This window comes from Aspergillus steynii, assembly GCF_002849105.1.
Source record: "Aspergillus steynii IBT 23096 chromosome Unknown P170scaffold_7, whole genome shotgun sequence".
In the NCBI taxonomy this organism is placed as follows: Eukaryota; Fungi; Ascomycota; class Eurotiomycetes; order Eurotiales; family Aspergillaceae; genus Aspergillus; species Aspergillus steynii.
Window position 1 is genome coordinate 1,857,072 of NW_020194404.1, and position 19,275 is coordinate 1,876,346.

Here is a 19,275-nt window from a genome sequence, read left to right on the forward strand (position 1 = left end):
ACTGGAAAACCCGCAATATGCAGGCTCGAGGTAGTCCATGCAAGGGCGATGCGGAATGACGCGTTTTGCGCAGGTCTACATGGCAGCGACGATCATGTCAGATTCCGATATAGTGTATCATATTATGTTTGCTTCTGATAATGTAGATCATTCTCGATAGTCTGACGCCGCATCTGGCGGTCACATTGTCCACAGCAACAGGGCTGGCTGGCTGACTACAGACGGTAGGAGACCCAGACATTGGGCTCAACATACAGGCCCACCTGGTCTTTCACATCGTACGCGACTGGAACCAGCCCTCCAGGAATAGGAATGGACATGTACATGGGTTCCATCCCAACCCGGTCCGCCAAATAGCACTGGTCTCTCGCCTGCTGGGCAACTTGGTGCAGATCGATGCCCACCCAGGACTTCCACTGCTCGCGCGTGCCGGACACCACCATGCTGTTGGTCGCGATTTTCGCCACCTGTCCCCCGAGGCGGATGTGCTTGCGCAGCCACGGATCGAACGGCAGCCCCGAATCGGTCGTCCAGCTGAGGTATCGCTCCATGGGCACGTCGGGGAAGCGCAATTTCTGCGTCGGCCGGAGTGGGGCGACAAGGACCGAGAAGCCTGCGCTGAGGGCGGCGCGCTTCATGGTGTCGATGATCAGTTCAGCCAGCCCGGTCTGTCGATAGGCCGGCTGCACCGTGACTGACAGGGCGGACAGGGCATTGGGAGGAGGCCCACCCTCTTGACTCTGCTGGACCCCGGTGGCCAGAATGGCGCTGTATCCCTTGTCGGGCAGGGAGTCGAGCAGCTCCGGACGCCATCCCGTCGTGCCCATGGTCGACAGTTCCGGCCAGAAGAAGGGAATCGACCGTCCCAGGCCCGCGATGACCTCCTGGCCCTGGGGACCGATGCGGACGAACGCAAATTGAAACGGCGCCAGGGCGGACAATCGAGACAGGAGGCCGCAATATCGAGCGTATGCCGGGTCGTGATCCAGGAACTCGGGCCAGACGACGTTCAGAGGGTGTTGGGGATCCTCGAGAGCCTCCCAGAGGTCGGGCCGTTCGCTGGCCGTGTAGACCGCGTAAGGATCCATAAGGTTGACAGGCAGACGGACAGACAGACAGATAGACAGAGACAAGGTGGATGAACTGCTCTCACTCTCGGGCATCCAAGAAGAACCTGCTCGCTTTTGCTTCCATTCTCTTCTTCCTTTTGTCCTGCTCCGCTTTCCTTTGTTTTTCTTCCTTTTGTTTGCCTTTTATTGTGTAATCTGTTGGTGCGTTTAGAATGCAAGGAAAACGGGTCGGCATGCACGCAAGGGGGTAAATGCGACCTGTCAGCGGATGAGACTGACCTTCTCGAGCTGTCTTCTGACAGCTGGTCTTTTGTTCTTTTTTTTTTTTTTTTTTTTTCAGTTTGTTTTAAAAAGGAGAACCGGAGGCTCTTGTGGACGCCGGGGGGGTATAGAAGAAACCCTATTGTTCCACACTACGCCATGACGGATAGACAGGGCTACACTACGATGATACATTATCCGAACAGCAATTATGAGCATCGCCAGCGGACGGCCGTCCAGGAGCTGCCGGCAACCGGTCTAGACCTTCTCAGTAGCCCGATTCTCCCTTTGGCATGGGGCATCGTGGTCGGTGTCTACCAGAGCATCGATGTCGTGTCCCTCGCCTGCTACGCAGATGAGACATCTCGACGGTGCCAGATCGACCTATGCAGCGACAAGACACTGGCAACAGCCCTGGACAAAATCGTCGAAAGCCGTGAGCCAACGGATGACCTCTCTTCATGCCAGGCCGCGGTGCGAGTCCAAGGAAGGAACGGGGAGCATGTCGCCATGCCACACGAAGTAAGAATCATTCATCCACTCTCTGCCCTGTCTGATCCCGAGTACTGATGACAGGCTTAGGCACTGGAGCTCGTGGTCGACTCCACGACGGATCCGATGAGGGCCCAGCTGTACTACGCTCCGCGGTCTGCGACCACCATCCAGGCCGAAGGGATGCTGAGAGCCTTTTGTCGCGCCGTCCGCGAAGTAGCCACCCATCCCGAGGTGACGATCGGGGATCTCCAGCTCTGCGGCCCCTGGGACATCGAGCAGCTGCGGTCCTGGTGTCCCCCAGCGTCTGGGCGCGTGGAGGCGTGTGTCCACCGCCGCATCTTTGACCATGCCATGGCCCATCCCGAACGCCCGGCCGTGGTGGCCTGGGATGGAACCTGGTCGTATGCGGAGCTTGAGTACTGGTCCGCGCGCGTGGCAGCCGATCTGTTGGCCCGGGGCATCGGCCGGGGCAGCCTGGTACCCATCTGCCAGAGCAAGTCGCGCTGGGTGGTGGCGGCGCGGTTGGCCGTCGTGAGAATCGGCGCCGCGTATCTCCATCTCGATCCCACCCACCCACGGTCTCGGCTCCAAACATTCTGCCGGCTTACGGCGGCCGCGGTGGTGTTGACTGATGAGCATCACGCGGCCCTGGTCGAGCAGATCGGCCTCGAGGGCATTATCCTGGGCCCCGATCATCTGCCCCCGCAAACCGACGGATTCGCAGACGTTGCGGTGACTCCCGATGACACGCTCTATGCCGTGTGCACGTCCGGGTCGACCGGGACCCCAAAGGCAGTGCTCATAGAGCACGGCGCCTTCTGCACGGCCGCCAGCGCGTTGGGCCCGGCCCTGGGGCTCACGGCCACGTCGCGTGTGCTGCAGCTGGCGAGCCTGACCGTGGATACAAGCAACCGCGACGTGTTCATGACGCTGTTCCACGGCGGATGTGTCTGCCTGCCGCGGGACGATGAGACCTGGGACGATGTCGCCGCAAGTTTTCCTCGGTACCAGGTCAACTGGGTCAGCATGACCCCGTCCCTTGCGCATGTCTTGGATCCCTCGCGCGTCGGACCGGCCTTGCAAGCGCTCGTGCTGGCCGGGGAGCGGCCCACGGCCGCTGTCCTGCGTCGGTGGGCGCCGCATACCAACCTGATCAATGCCTACGGGTGCTCCGAGTGCGCCGCCGTGAGTGCCATGGAGCCCAACCTGCTGCCGTCGTCGGATCCACACAGTGTCCGTGGCCACCAGGGCCATGTGACGCTCTGGATCGTCGATCCGGACAATCCGCGGCGTCTGCAGCCTGCCGGTGCCGTTGGGGAGATTGTCATCGAGACGGCCAGTGTCGCCCGTGGCTATCTAGGGCTCCCCGACTCGGCGCAGGCAGTGTTTGCCGACACGAGTATGATGCCCTGGCGATCCCGCTTCCCTGTCCCAGCACCGGGCGTGAGATTCTACCGCACCGGCGATCTGGGCCAGCACACGGGCGACGGCCGGGTCCGGTGCTTAGGGCGCAAGGACCAACAGGTCAAGATCCGTGGCTATCGGGTGGAGCTCGAGGAGATTGAACAAGCAGCTCGAGCCATTCTTCCACAGCTACACGGGGCTGTCGACGACATTGTGGTCGACATGGTCCAACTGTCAGGAGGCACCGAATCGACTCTCGTGGCCTTCCTGAAGCACCGAGCCAGTTTGGGAGCACCGCACCCGGACGGCGGCGACGAGGCGCTGGACATTCGGCACGAGAATGTCGACTATGCCATTGAAAACCTGGTCCTGCTCGACGAGGCCCTCGCCTCTCGTCTGCCGTCGTATATGAAGCCGGCTCTCGTCCTTCCACTGGGCCAACTGCCGCGAACGAGGTCCGGCAAGCTCGATCGCCGCCGACTGTGCCAGCAGGCCGCCGACATCCCACCATCCGTCGTCGCCCGGTGTCGTGGCAGCAGCACCAGTACGGCCGTCAGTGTGCTGGGTCCGGTGGAACACGATCTGCAGCGGCTCTGGGCGGAGGTCCTGCCCGAAGCACCAGGCGGCCTCGGACGACAGGCACACTTCTTTCACCATGGCGGGCATTCAATCGCGGCCATTTCCCTGGTCAATCGTGCCCGGGATCACGGACTCTTCTTTACCTTCGCGGACGTCTTCGCGCATCCGGTTCTGGCGGATCTCGCTCAGGTCGTGCGGCGCCAGTCCCCGATGGTTGCGTCGCCTGTGGCCCCATTTGAGCTCCTCACGCTGGGGCCATCAACTCTGCAGAGCCTGGCCGTGGAATGCGGAGTGCCATCGTCCGAGATCGAGGACATTTATCCCGCCACGGCCGTGCAGGAGGGCCTCCTCGTCCACACGGCGCAGCGGGCGCATGACTACATCGATCAACGGGCATTTGAACTTCGCGCCGGTATCGATCTCTCACGCCTCGTCGGTGCTTGGGAAGCTGTCACGAGAGCGAATCCCATCCTCCGCACACGACTGAGCCCGCTGGGCCCCGACGCCCTGGTGCAGGTGGTGCTTCACTCGGCCATCAGCTGCCCGATCATTGAGGGGCCACTAGAGGACTATCTGGCACAGGACCAGGAGGTCCCCATGGGCCCAGGCACCGCATTAGCGCGCCTGGCACTGGTGCAGGGATCAGACCAGGCATTCTGCGTCCTGACCATGCATCACGCCATCTTCGACCGCTGGACTGTGCCACTCTTGCGACAGCAGGTCCAGGCAGCGTACGAGGGACATTCCCTGGGACCGCGCCCATTCAATCACTTTATTCGACACGTCCTCCAGAGCCGCTCCGCCGCCGAGGCTTTCTGGAGCGAGGCTCTCGCCTCGAGCGAGGCCGTGTCCTTTCCCTCGCCACCCGCGGGGACCGGGTGGACGCCCAGGGCAGCAACGTCCAGCGCCGGGCAGCTGGTTCCCCTGTTTTGGCAGAACGGCGCACGCGAGGTCCCCGTTGCGACGCGGATCCAGCTTGCATGGGCCCTGACGGCCGCCCTGTACACAGGCGCCACCGAGGTGGTGTTCGGCTTGACGGTGACCGGGCGTGACGCCGCGGTGCCCGGCATCGACCGGACCACCGGCCCCACGATTGCCACGATGCCCCTCGTGGTGGGATTGTCTCGCAGCGACACCGTCCGGGAGACCTTGCATCGCTTGCAAGGGCAGATCAGGGCGGCCAGCGAGTTTGCCCAACTAGGGCTGGCGCGCATTGCCCGGCTGGGACCCGCCGCCGCTCAGGCCTGTCGCTTCGATACATTACTGGCCGTGAACATGGCGGAACGCGCTCCGACTACAACGACGGAGGAAGAAATTCTTCGTCGTCCGATGCATCATCGTCGGGCATCGCCTCGAGAGTATGCCGTTGCCCTGGAATGCACGGTCAACGAAGACAGTGTTGCGGTGCAGGCGCAGTTTGACGACCGCACGGTGCTGCCATGCCAGATGGACCGCGTGCTGGGCCTGTTCTGCCACCTCTTGCAGGTTGTCAACGGGCAGCCCGATCTGTCGCTGGCCGACTTGCCTATCCTCCCCCCGTCCGACATGGCCGAGCTCCTGCGGTGGAACGGAGTCCTGCCCGAACCCGCCCCGACGAGCATCACCGAGCCGGTCCGGCAACACGCGCGTGCGAGTCCAGAGCGCCTAGCGGTGCATGCGTGGGATGGTGTCTGGAGCTACGGCGAGCTGAACGACCGAGCCATGCGACTCGCGCGCCGGGTGGCTGCGGCTGGCGTTGGTCCCGGTTCCATCGTCCCGATCTGCATGGAAAAGGGTCGCTGGGCCCCAGTTGCCATGCTGGCCATCCTGTTGGCCGGCGCCGCTTTCGTGACCCTGGAGCCCTCCCAGCCCGTGGCCTACCGCCAGTCCTTGTGTCGGCGGTGCCGGGCGCCTGCGGTGCTCACCACAAGACGGAGCGAGCCTTTGGTGTCGTCACTCGGCCTGCCTGCGGTGGTCCTGGTCGACGGCGAGGACCTGCTGGCCGAGGATGCCGACTGGGTCGATCGAAGCACAGCAGATGCCGCCGCCTACCTGGTTTTCACTTCCGGATCCACCGGGACGCCGAAAGGCATTGTCGTGTCGCACGCGGCCTTTTGCAGTGGCATCCAGGGCATGCGCACCGCCAGCATTCTGGGCGCCGACACGTGCACGCTGCAGCTGGCATCCTACGCCTTCGACGTCAGTGTGATCGAGCACCTGGCGACTCTGGTATCCGGCGGGTGTCTGGCAATTGCGTCCGGCACCCAGTGTCAGGATGACCTGGCGGGCGCCCTGCGCTACTTCCAGGCCAACACCCTGATCACCACGCCCACCGTGGCGCGTCTGCTGCACCAGCAGGCGGTTGACACGCTGCGGCACCTCATCCTGGGCGGAGAGCCCTTGACACTGGCCGATCGGGACTACTGGGCCCCTCGCCTGGCCCTGTCGCCGGCGTACGGACCAGCGGAGTGCGCCGGCCTGCCGCTCATCGAGTCGTCAATGGACGCGCAGGCAGACCCGCGCCGCATCGGGCGGTCGACCACCGCCGGGTGTTGGGTCGTGGACCCGGAATGCCCAGATCGGCTGCTTCCCATCGGGGCCGTGGGCGAACTTCTGCTGGAGGGGTCATCCCTGGCCCGGGGGTACCTGGACGACACGGCGCGTACGGCGGCCAGCTTCCTCGACGCACCGACCTGGCTGCGCTGGCTCCGGCCCTCAACGCGCCTGTATCGAACGGGCGATTTGGTGCAGTATGCCCCTGATGGCTCTCTGCTGTTCGTGGCGCGCAAGGACACGCAGGTCAAGTTGCGCGGTCAGCGCGTGGAGCTAGGCCACGTCGAGACGTACACCATGGCCAGCTTCCCCGGCATCCACCGCGCTGTGGCCGAGGTCATCGAGCCCACGGCCACTCACGGCGACCCCGTCCTCGCGGTCTTTGTGCAGTGCACAGCGGATCCAAGACCGGCTACTACGTCGTCGGAATCGGCGACACTAGAGGACCCGTCGGCCGCATTCAAGATGGCCGCTGCAGCCGCGTTCGCAGCCCTTGCGGCCCGGCTGCCCCGGTACATGGTTCCCCGTCTGTTCCTCCCAATTATGTCCATTCCGCGTGGATCGACGGGGAAGGTCGATCGCCGCGCCCTCCGTAGGCTTGGGGCTCGCCTGTCCCGTGCGGACTGGGAGGCGTATCAGAACCGCCCGGGCGCTAGGCAGGTGCCGACCACCGCGACGGAGCGCACCCTGCAGGAGTGCGTGTCGCAATTGCTGGATCTGTCCACCGACAGTGTGGGCATGAATGATGACTTTTTCCGGCTAGGTGGCGACTCCCTGCACGCCATGCGCCTGGTTGGCCTGCTGCGAGACCGCCACCTGGTCCTCCATGTCGCGGACGTCTTTGCCCATCCGATGTTGCAGGACCTCGCACGCAGGGCCACTGCTTCTCTCCCGAGTGCGAATGCCGATTCCACGCCCTTTGCTCTGGTCCATGGGTGTGACGCGCAGTCTATGCGCCGATCTGTGGCCGTGCGATGCGGTGTGTCATGCGCTGAGGTCGAAGATGTCTATCCGTGCACCCCGATGCAGGAAGGCCTGTTTGCCTTGAGCCTGAAGCATCCGGGTGCGTTCTGGACGCGGGCGGACTACCAGGTACCGGATGACCTCGATCTCGTCCGGTTGCAGGCAGCGTGGGCGAAGGTGTTGCAGGCACATCCCATCCTTCGCACCCGCATTGTCCGCCTCGAAGCGGACGGTGATTTGATGCAAGCAGTGCTGCGCGTGGATGTTCCAGGGATGGAGTCGCAGCCGGACCCGACGGTGACAGAGGGCGCACCGCTGTTGTGCTCGCGCTGGGATCCGAAGCGCCGTCAATTCCACCTGTTGATGCACCATGTCCTTTACGACGGCTTCTCCATGCGATTGCTCCACAACGCACTGCACAATGCCTACGAGGGGCCCACAACCACACCTGCCCTGTGCCCCTTCCGTCCCTTCGTGCAGCACATCCAGCGTATCCCATCGGTCCAGGTGGATGAGTTCTGGCGCAGTCAATTCCTGGGGTTCGCGGGGGTTGCGTTCCCTCCACTGCCGATGCCGCGATATATCCCCCAGCCGCGGTCCCGCCAGTCAGTCACCACCGCGTTCTCCTTGAACCATGCACTGGGGGCCACCTTGTCGACGGTTCTTCGCCTGGCCTGGGCCCTGACCGTGGCGCAGTATACCGGATCCACGGACCTGGTCTTTGGCCTCATTACGTCCGGCCGTGGTGCCTCGGTGGCCGGGATCAACGCGATGATCGGGCCCACGATCGCCACTATCCCTCTCCGCTTGCAGTGGCAGGCGAGCAGCCGTATTCGCCCGCTGTTGCGCACGCTGCTGAAGCAGACGACGGACATGATGCCCGTCGAGCAGGTTGGGTTGCCGCGGATTGCGCGCGTGAGTGAGGAGGCACGGCAGGCCTGTCAATTTCAGACGTTGCTGGTGGTTCAGCCCCCGGAGGACCAGTGTTCTCCGGATTTCCTCGAGCGCATCATTAAGACCCCAACCGATATCGCCCGCGCGGAGGATTCGCAGGTCGATACATACGGGCTCACCCTGGTGTGTGAACCCGACGCCGAGTCGCTGACGATCCGCGCCGCGTTCGACTCTGCGATGGTCCCGCAGGCGCAAATGTCTCGCATGTTGCGCCAATTCACCACGACGATTCATGCAATCAACGACGAACGGCTCTCCGCCGCTTCCCAGGCCCCGCTAAGCAACGAGGATATGGGCGACCTGGCCCGGTGGAATACTCTTCCGGACCGCGCGCCACGGACCATGGTCGACCTTTTGACCCCCCGGGCCTCCGAGCAGCCGCCGTCGCTGGCAGTGCACGCCTGGGACGGGGACTGGACGTACGACGAGCTGTGGCGCCAGGCGGAGGCCCTTGTCTTTCACTTGGCTTCTCTGATCCCACGGGATAGACAGGATAGACAATCCCGCGTGCCGATCCTGTTTGAGAAGTCCCGCTGGGTGCCGGTGGCCGTGCTGGCGGTCATTCGTGCTGGTGGCGCCTTTGCGCTCCTGGATGCCTCGCAACCCCAACGACGCCTCGCGGAGATCTGCCAGGACCTCGACGCCGACGTCATCCTTTGCTCTGCCGGGTGCTCCGCAGTCGCAGCATCCCTGACCCCGCGAGTCATAGTCTGCCCTACAAATGGCGCCACGACCGGGACGGCGAACCCAAATCAGGCCCTCCGCGCGTTGGGCGCCGTGGCGCCAAACGACGCGCTTTACGTGGTGTACACCTCGGGCTCGACCGGACGTCCGAAAGGCATCGTGATTGAGCATGGCGCCTTCACCGCCAGCCTGCGGGCTTATGTCGAGACGGTCAACATGTCCCCAGCCGTTCGCGGTTTGCAATTCGCCTCGTACGCCTTTGATGTCAGCGTGACCGACCTCCTGGCGCCGCTCGTGGCCGGTGGGTGCGTCTGCATTCCCTCGGACGACGACTGCCAGAACCGTCTGGCTGACGTCGCCACCAGCCTGCGCGCCAACTGGGCGGATTTCACGCCGTCCCTGCTGCGGACTCTCACTCCGGACGACGTGCCCACGCTGGCGACCATCGTTGTGGGCGGAGAATCCCTGACCCCCTCCGACATCTCCAAATGGAGCCCGCACAAGCGGCTGACGAACGTCTACGGCCCGGCAGAGTGCTGCGTGTTGGCCACCGTGCAACCCACAGTCTCGCCGGCCAGCGATCCCGCGAACATCGGGTGGCCCACCGGCGCCGCCTGTTGGATCGTGGACGCCGCCGATCCCGGTCGTCTGCTGCCTATTGGCGCCGCCGGTGAGATTCTCATCGAGGGGCCGATCCTAGGGCGTGGATATCTCCACCAGCCCGAGCGGACTGCTCAGTCATTCATCGCCAGTCCGTCCTGGATCCGGCAGTTCCGAGCCACTCCCCCTGCTCGCATGTATCGCACGGGGGATCTGGCGCGCTACAATCCGGATGGCTCGCTGCATTTCCTGGGCCGCGCCGATGCCCAGGTCAAGTTGCGGGGGCAGCGCATCGAACTCGCCGCGGTGGAGCACCACGTCGAGGCAGTGGTGCCCTGGGCGCAGCAGGTCGTGGCCGAGGTCGTCCGTCGCGGTGACACCGAGATATTGACAGCTTTCCTTCTCGCTGCCGGGGACGCGGTCCCTCATACAGCCGCCGCCGGCCGCTTTCTGGTTCCCACCCCCGAGCAGCTGTCCGAGATCAATCAAGCCAGGAACGAGCTCCTGGCAAGCCAGCCGCGATACATGGTTCCCGTGCGCTTTCTATGCATCCGAAAACTGCCCTTGACGACCACAGGCAAGGCAGACCGCCGTCGCCTGCGCGAGGAAGCGTCCCAGGTCTCGGCCGATGACCTGGCTCGTGTGTCGGCCGGATCGCAGACTCGTCCTCGACGCGCACCCGCCTCGAGGGACGAGGAGACTATCCAGCGGCTCTGTGGGCGCGTGCTCGGCCGTCCGGCCGACGAAATCGTTCTCGATGACTCCTTCTTCGACAACGGCGGAGACTCCATCGCGGCCATGAGGCTCACCGCGGTTTCGCAGCGAGAAGGCATGCGTCTGACGGTGCAGAGTATTCTGGAAACACGTCGGATATCCCGCCTGGTCGCCATGCCTTGTGAACCACCCCGTTCGGCGGCGGCTGCTCGAGCGTCTATCGCCCCGTTCACCCTCCTTCCTCCGTCCAGTCAGGAGGCCATCATTCAGGCCGCGGCTCGGCAGTGCAGCGTCGCGGTGGCCCAGGTCGAGGACGTCTACCCCTGCACGCCCATGCAAGAGGGCCTGATGGCCGGCACAAGCAAGGACCCGGCGGCCTATGTCGCTCAGATTGATCTGCCACTGCGCGCGGATGTGCAACCGGCACGGTTGCGGGAGGCATGGGACCGCACTGCCATCGCCCATCCGATCTTGCGCACCCGAATCGTGCAAATCGAGATGACCCTGTGGCAAGTCGTCGTCACGGAGGCCGGGGCGTGGGACCATGGCCCCGTCGATGGCATCCAGCGCTCCTGGGATGGTACGCTCGGCCGCTGTCTGGTGCATCTGCACCTGCTGACGAGCGCGTCGCCTGTCACTCTGCGGCTAACAATTCATCATGCGCTCTACGATGGCGTGTCGCTGCCGCTGCTTCTCCGCCAGGTCGGCGTCGCTTACAAGGGCCTGCCGATGACGACCTCGCCATTCAACCACTTTGTCGCTCATCTCCGGGAGACGACCGATGGTTCCAGGACGGCGGAATACTGGCGCGAGCAGTTCCGTGGCCTCAAGGCCGCCGTTTTCCCACCACTCCCGACGGCCCACTATACGCCGCAGGCCACCGCGCGGCTGGACCACACGGCCACTCTGCCGCCCATGCGCCAACGCAACTGCAGCCTGGCGACGCTGGTGCGTGCCGCCTGGGCTGTGGTCGCGGCACATTACACTGATGCTCCCGACGTCGTCATGGGCGTGACGCTAGTCGGCCGTAGCGCGCCGGTGCCGGGGATCGATACACTCACAGGGCCTACATTCGCCACCGTGCCCGTGCGTGTCCAGCTGGACCCGACCCAGTCGCTGGACCCCTGGCTACAGCAGATCCAGGACCAGTCGACTGCCATGATTCCGTTTGAGCATACCGGGCTGCATGAAATCCGCAAGCTGGGCACAGACGCGGCACGCGCCTGCCAATTCCAGACTCACATAGGCGTGCAGTTCCCCGATGACGACGGGGTCAACGATGACGATGCAGACTCCTCCTCCTCCCTCTTTATGCCGATGACTGCTGGCCGAGCGCCACCAAGCGTATTCGCCAGTTATGCCCTAGTCCTGATCTGCACCCCCTCCACCGACGGACGGTCGATGCACTTCGCCGCGCACTATGACCCGCGCGTAGTGACAATGGACGAGGCCCACCGTCTCGTCACGCAGAGCGCGAGCGTCCTGCACCAGCTGATTGACCGCGCCGTGCCCCGAGTCCAGGACCTCCAGATCCAGACACAGCACGAAGTCGCCCAGCTCCGTCACTGGAATGCGCAGGCGCCGTCGGTCGAGCGCCGCACTCTGGTCGATCTCATTGTGGCGCACGCGCACTCCCATCCATTCTCCCCCGCGCTAGAATTCGAGGGAGCCGAAACGTCGTATGTTGAGCTGTGTAACACGGCATCGCGGCTGGCGGTGCATCTCCGCTCACGTGGCGTGCGGTTGGACACCATCGTTCCGCTCTGCTTCCCCAAAGGTCCATGGACCGTGATCGCTATGCTGGCGGTGTTGATGGCCGGCGGTTGCTGTCTCCTGCTCGACGCCGGTCATCCCCGCGCGCGCCTGGCCGGCCTCGTGCGACAGGCGGGCAGCCGCCTGGTGCTGGCTCATCCGACGACGGCCAGACATTTCGGGGACGAACAGGGGACGGATGTGGAAGTCATCTCGCAAGCGTTTCTCGCATCGCTGCCTCATGTGGATCGGGAGGAAATACGCTCGTATAGCCGGATGGAGGGAGCAGCTTTCCTGGTCTTCACGTCGGGGAGCACCGGGCAGCCCAAGGGCATCCTGCTGGAGCACGCCCAGCTCGCCACAAGCATCCGGGACCATCAGGAGGGCATGCGACTGTGCCGCACCAGTCGGAGCCTGCACTTTGCCTCGTACGCCTTCGATGCCAGCATTTACGAGATCTGCAGTACGTTGGCGGTAGGCGGCTGCGTCTGCATCGTCTCCGAGCAGGACCGCCTGAACGACCTCGCCGGAGCCATGCGTCGGCACCGCGTCACCTGGGCAACCCTGACCAATACTACAGCGCGCATCGTGCATCCGGCGCAGGTGCCAGGCCTCCAGACACTGGTTCTTGGGGGCGAGGCCGTAACCCAAGACGTCGTCGATCGCTGGGCGGCGCATGTGGCGTTGGTGAACGGCTACGGGCCTGCCGAGGCCACCATCTGCGCCCTAGGGGACATCCCCCCTCAGGGCTGGCGTCCTGGTACAATCGGCCGGACGGTGGGTGCCGTGAGCTGGATCACCAGCCCGTCGAATCCGGCGCAACTGGCGGCCATCGGGGCCGTGGGAGAACTCCTCCTCGAGGGCCCGGTGCTGGCGCGCGGCTATCTCAACGACCCCGAAAAGACCGCCGCGGCCTTTCTGCAGGGCCTGCCCTGGATGGCGAGCTTTCGACCGGGTCAACAGGACACTCGCGTCTATCGCACCGGGGATCTGGTGCAGTACACCTCCGAGGGTCAGTTGCGGTACATGGGCCGCAAAGACACCCAGGTCAAACTCCGTGGCCAGCGCATTGAGCTGAACGACATCGAATGTCGCCTGTCTCGCTGGATGTCTCACGCGCGCGATATTGTGGTCGAGGTGGTTACGCCCAAGGAGGGAGTCCCGCTCCTGATGGCGTTTGTCTATTGCCCTGGGCCAGCCCCGGTTGACCCCTGCTCCACGGGCCTGTTCGCTCCACCGTCCGAGTCCTTTCGCCGCACGGCCAACGCCGCCCAGGTGGGCCTCCGGCAAACTGTACCGGACTATATGGTGCCGGCCGTGGTCGTGCCGCTGCGTCGACTGCCACTGACGCCGACCGGGAAGACCGATCGGCACCAGCTGCGAGAAGAGGCATCGGTGCTGTCTCGCGACGACGTCGCGCGCTATATGGCTGTGACGCAACCAACGCGGCCACCCACCACGGAGGCGGAGCAGATGCTTCAGGGAATCGTCGCCAGGGTTCTCGATCGGCCTGCGGACCAAGTCAGCATGGACGCCGACTTCGTCCAGCTTGGGGGGGACTCGGTGATTGCCATGAAAGCCGCCGCGCAGGCGGGCCAGCAGGGCCTTACACTCGCCGTCGCCGATCTGCTCCAAACCGACCGGCTGAGCGAGTTGGCAGCTCGACTCACGCAAAGCAAGCAGCTGCGGTCGCCATCCGCGCCCGAGGACCTCATAATACCGGGCTCGTACTTCGGCTTCCGCGCGCAGCCGGCTTTCATCGAGAGCGTGCAGCAGGAGCTTCCCCCGGCCTTCACGGCCAGCCATGAGATCGAAGACATTCTGCCGGCCACAGCAGGCCAGGTCGAGCGATTGCGCCTCCCTGTCTTCTACTTCATCCTGCAGGGCTCCGGTCGTCTGGACCCCGAGCGCCTGGCGACCGCCAGCCGGGCACTCATCCAGCGCCATCCCATCCTCCGCACCGTCTTCTTTCCCTACCGGAACCACGTTGTTCAGGTGGTCTTGCGCCATCTGCCCTCCCCAATTATGCCATGCACCCTTCCGAATATGTCACCCCCCGTCGTGGACCGGCACTGCGCCGACGACAGCCCCCCGACGCCGGTATTCGCGCAGCCAGCTATCCGGTTCATGGTGGTGAACAACCCTGGGCAGTTGACCAGTGGCCTCATCTTGCGCCTTTCCCATGCTCAGTTCGACGGCCTGTCCACGGGGCTCCTATGGGCCGACTTGGCCGCTCTTTACCACAACCAGGGCCTACCCGACCCCATACCTTATACGACGCACCTGCACCGCTGGTTGGCGGCGCCAACGCCAGCGGCGCTACATTTCTGGCGCAGTCTGCTGGCGGGGAGTCAGCCGACCGCCGTCTCCTGCAAAGCCCGCAATGAGAACACGCCGCCGGAGCAGTTCCTTCTGGCACATCAGACCATCAACGTCTCCGAGCTGCCCGCCGGAATCACCAGCGCGACCATGTCCAAGGCCGCCTGGGCGGTCACTCTAGCCCAGCACACCGGGGATATGGACGTTGTCTTTGGCCAGACCGTGAATGGGCGTCATGCTGCGACGGCCGACGCCGTGGGTCTCTGTACCAATCGGCTGCCGGTGCGCCTGTCGCTCACGGACCTGGGGATGACCCGGGATCTTCTCGACCGCGTGCACCAACAGCACATCCAGTCGCTGCCCTTCGATGCCCTGGAGCATGCCGACATCGTCCAGAAGTGCACCCCCTGGCCAGCCGATCAACCGGGGTACTCTGTCGTCACCCACCAGAATTTCGACCTCGAGAAACCGCTCTGTCTGGGCGGAGTGGACTGTTCCCTGCGCAACTGGACCCGGGATCTTCCTCGCCAGGGAATCGCCGTTGAATCAACTCCCTTGTCCGCGGGCCAATGGCGCCTGCGACTGACCACGTCGACGGGATTTCTCGACCAGGACGAAGCCGACGCCTTGTTGCGACAGTATGGGCGCAACCTGGTCCAATTGACCGAAGCCCCACCCACCACCCCCCTATCTGACTTCTTTTCACCTTCATGAACATAATTGAACCCCCATTACTCGCTTCAGATGCCTAGGTCCCATCCGCATAAGTTCCCCGGTTGTCCCACATATGTATATAAATGCTTCCTTTTCCTTCGTCATGTATGCCGTCTTTTCCTTGTCGAGCGATGTTCCTCCATTGCTGGACCTGATACTTACTCGTCCGCTCTCGATGCGGAATGTGCCCTTTTGCCTCTGTTGGTCCCCACCTCTCAATTTCACTGCTGCCTGCGAACGTGTTTGGCACCTAAGCGGTGCTGATAAACCACGTGACCTAAGAGGGTTATCGGAGAGGCGATTGCTCAGCCAATTTTATGAGTATTCTATATTTAAATGAATGAAAGTGCTGCAATCCTTGATGGTTTGAATTGTTCATATGATTGATGTAAAGTTAGTTGAGGAAAAGAAACGACGAAGTCCCACGGGGGTGGTCAACGCGGCAACTAGGGCAGCCCGTAATGACCATGATGGGCGATATGTCAAACCAGACGAACCACAAGCGCAAGGGTGCAACAGAGGAAATCCTCAGTTGTGCTGGATATTCCGATCCGTATCCCTATAGAAACATATATATAGTAGGTATCGTTGAATCGGATGAAGCAGGTCAAATAAGCGGCAAAAGGCTATGTTCCGTTTAACTTGAAAGCCATCGAATCCATCCTCTGCTCTCCTTCCCGCGTCGATCGATACATTGACTAGTATATATCAGCCGACACCAACACTCCAACAAAGTATCGATAACAACCACCACAAAAAAAAAAGTCTGACGTATACCGTCATACCTACAAATAAAGAACCCCCCAACCCTGATCCTAAATCATAATCACGCAGAAAACATACATACCTTCAGCGCCACACCCTCCACCCTCTTCTCGCCTTACCCTGGCATCCATCCAAGTCTTGGTAGCCAAGCAACCACACCAAGGCGAATGAACCTAATCCGAACACCGTCCAGGGTACTCCCGGAGCAATGTACAAGTAACACCTTACGAGCCAACCGCATGACCGACGAAGGACGAATAAAGTTATCAATCAAGTAAATAAGCTCCAACGACCGAGCCAGGAAAGGGTGGTTTGGTTGGGTTGGAAAGCAGGATTGGAATCCAAAACGCAAATAGCTTTTGCCCTCTACTTACGGAGTACGGATACTAGACGAGGATGAAGGATATGACGTATAGAGTCAGATGCGTGTAGTGGCTGTATTTTGCCTCCACATGGAATGCGTGCTCAATACTACCTATGCCTACGACTGCCTAGGGACCCAAAACCTGGTAAAGCCACATACATGCATGCCGCGTATGACTGGAGCCAAATAGGCACTGATGAGATGACCACACGAGCTGAACATTCTCGCCGACGTGTGAGGCACCTATCCGGCTTGCATAGCAGGGTCAATGGAGTTGGTGGGGATTGACATATCAAATGACGGTACGCCCGGACACCAAAGTCAATGGGCGGTGCAAGTTGCAGGCCTGCAATGGGCGCATGTGGTCTGTAGATCACGGTCTGCCACATCCCTAGGTTGGCCATTACCGGCCGGTTAAGATGCGTATGACCCGTCGACGGGTGAACTACGCGTCGATCTTCGCTTATCCCGAGGCTACTCAGAAACCATCCTGCTGACCTACGTTTCGGTGATTTTCACGGACCCGGAGGCCGTGATGGGAACCGCAGTGCGACAAATGGTTTAATCAAATTCCCGGTCTGAATGACTCCGAAATCCAAAACAATAAAAGTGTCTAGATATGCCAGGGTTTCGTTGAGACATTGTATACTACGGTAAAAATGGGAAGCAAAAAAAAACAGAGAGCGGTAGGTAGGTGGGTGATCAATGGTTAGGATGACACAACCAATGCAGTCAATGCATCGGGCACCTCCAGAATTCAGACAGATAACACAAAAACAATTCAAAAAGGACCAGCGCCAGTGTATTCGATCAACCAATTCCTTTGCCTTATCATGGGCGAGACTATGCCCGTTGTAGAGATTATCTCCAAATCTAAGCAACAACTGCATCCTGGATCTCACTGTAGATAGCACCGAGCTCTTCGCTGAGAAGCTTTTCGGCCTTGTCGACCAGGCCGTCAAAGCGGTCCTTGACGCTGGAGGCCTTGTGGCCACCATCGGCAACGATCTTGGAGTAGTTGGAAGAGCCACCGCCGTTCCAGGCAAGGAGCTAAAGAGATCAGTTAGAATCAATACGACCCAGAGAATCGAGATCGACGGAATTAAGCAACTTACGTTGGGGGTGTCGGAGGGAACATCGGTAAGAGTGCCCTCGGTGGCGATGGAGATGATGTCCTTCTTGAGCTTGGCAGGGGTGAGCTCGTCAACAGCGAAGGCAGAGTCCTTGGAAGGCTGGAGAGAGACGAAGTAGGCCAGAAGACCCGCGATGTGGGGCGAGGCCATCGAAGTGCCGGAAATGGTGTTGACGGCGTGGTTGCTGCCAATCCAGGTGGAGAGAATGTTAAGACCGGGAGCAAAGATGTCAGTGCACTTTCCGTAGTTGGAGAAGTAGGCACGTTCATCCTGGAGCGTCGAGGCGGCAACAGTCACGGCATTCTCGGCGGCAGCCGGGGAGTAGTTGCAGGCGTCAGCATTGTCATTGCCAGCGGCAACGGCGAAGTGCAAACCAGCCTCAACACCAGCGTTGACGGCATCCTCGAGAGTCTTCGACTTTCCACCACCAAGGCTCATGTTGGCAACGCTGCCCTTGAAGCCCTTGACCTTACCGTCCTTGGCCTCCTTGGCCCGCTTGAGGTGGGACTGAACAGCCCATTCGACACCCTGGACAACGTCGGACATGGTACCAGACCCGCTGGATCTCAGGACCTTGACGGCGAAGAGGTTGGCCTTCTTGGCAACACCGTACTTCTTGCCGGCGATGGTTCCAGAGCAGTGAGTGCCGTGGCCGTTACCATCGGCGTCCTCGTCGTTGGTAGGGATGGTCTTGCCCCAAGTGGCCCGGCCCTCGAAGTCAACGTGGTCGACATTGATACCAGTGTCAATGGTGTAAGCATCGACACCTTCACCGCCCTCCGACGCATACAAGTATTTGTTGAACGTGCCAAAGGAGAGGGATTCACGGTGAGAGATACGGGCCAAACCCCAGGGGGCGTTCTTCTCAGTCTCGGGCTCCTCACTCATGGTGAAGACCTCGGAGTCCTTCTCGATGTACTCGACCTATATTGAGAGATCAGCCAGGAAGCTCTCGACGGCAAGATGACGTGGTAGGAGGAGCATCGGACAAAGAGATGAGGTACTTACGTCGGGATGTCTCCGGACCTGCTCGATAACATCCTCGTGGAAGTGACCAGAGTAGCCCACCAGGGAGCCAGCAATGTCAAAAGTGTTCTTGAGACCCAGGTAGAGCTCATCTCCGAGGCCAAAGAGCGACCGCTTCTTCAGGTCAATCCGCTCGACCTGGGACTCGTGGATGTCCTGCACCCAGCTGTGGTGAGCAGAGGCCGAGGCAGAGTCGACATGCTTCTTGAAAACGACGATGTAGGAGTCGGGGACCTCCTGCGCATTGCTTGAGGACAGGATAGGGGCAGCGTCGTTGTGGATGGAGTCGACGGCAACGGGCGAGGCCGCCGTCAGCAACGGAAGGAGGGAAAGGCTCAGGAAGCCTTTCATGATGGGCAGGTGGAAGGACAGGGTCTAGGATTCACAAAGGATGGAGAAAGGGATGGAAATAATGTAGGGTCGATGAAGCTGGAGGAAGGAGAGATGAAAGAGAAAGATCGAAGGACGGGGGGAAGGATGGAGTTGAAGAAGGATAAGAGAGGACGGCCAGGGAGCACAGGCAAGGGCAGCTGAGGATGATGCAACCGGGTTACGGTAATTTTACAGCAGGTGACCGATGACACACCTCTGTCGATCCGCTCGGACGGTTAGCGCGGTGGGCAAGACTCTGGGGTATTGGATTTGGCGGTATGCGGCTAGGAAACCAGGCTCCTCCCGGAGATACGCCCGAGTAGGTGTAGGTACGGTATTGATGCCTGGCTGATAAGGGAGCTCCTAGCTACGGTGAAGCACGTAATCTGGGGGATGCTGGGAGCTCTCGCCCAAAGTACCTTCCGAGAGGATCCTATCCTATCTTCATAATGAGGCGAAGGGAAGTGGAGTCTGCATCCTGTGTGCATAGGATTGAGGACCCTAGGTTACTCACCTACAGGACACAGAGATGGACTGGTTGCTTCGGCAGCGTGCGGCAGCAACTAGTGACTCA

At 61.6% G+C, this 19,275-nt stretch overlaps 3 protein-coding genes across 3 annotated transcripts; 1 reads left to right on the forward strand and 2 right to left on the reverse strand.

The window, feature by feature from the left end:
• Positions 1-96: 96 nt before the first annotated feature.
• Positions 97-1,377, reverse strand: P170DRAFT_439629 (uncharacterized protein). The gene is made up of 2 exons (XM_024849881.1): positions 1,350-1,377; positions 97-1,265 (listed from the first exon to the last, which is right to left on the reverse strand). Exon 2 carries the CDS (start codon positions 1,161-1,163, stop codon positions 216-218), a length of 948 nt encoding a protein of 315 aa, XP_024701234.1. The 5' UTR covers positions 1,164-1,265; positions 1,350-1,377; the 3' UTR covers positions 97-215.
• A 179-nt stretch (positions 1,378-1,556) lies between these two features.
• P170DRAFT_256458 (acetyl-CoA synthetase-like protein) lies at positions 1,557-15,184 on the forward strand. The gene has a single exon (XM_024843053.1). The coding sequence runs from the start codon at positions 1,950-1,952 to the stop codon at positions 15,039-15,041; it is 13,092 nt and encodes a 4,363-aa protein (XP_024701235.1). The 5' UTR covers positions 1,557-1,949; the 3' UTR covers positions 15,042-15,184.
• A 1,654-nt stretch (positions 15,185-16,838) lies between these two features.
• P170DRAFT_439631 (S8 family peptidase) lies at positions 16,839-19,161 on the reverse strand. The gene is made up of 3 exons (XM_024849882.1): positions 18,312-19,161; positions 17,286-18,227; positions 16,839-17,220 (listed from the first exon to the last, which is right to left on the reverse strand). Exons 1-3 carry the CDS (start codon positions 18,678-18,680, stop codon positions 17,044-17,046), a joined length of 1,488 nt encoding a protein of 495 aa, XP_024701236.1. The 5' UTR covers positions 18,681-19,161; the 3' UTR covers positions 16,839-17,043.
• Positions 19,162-19,275: the final 114 nt, after the last annotated feature.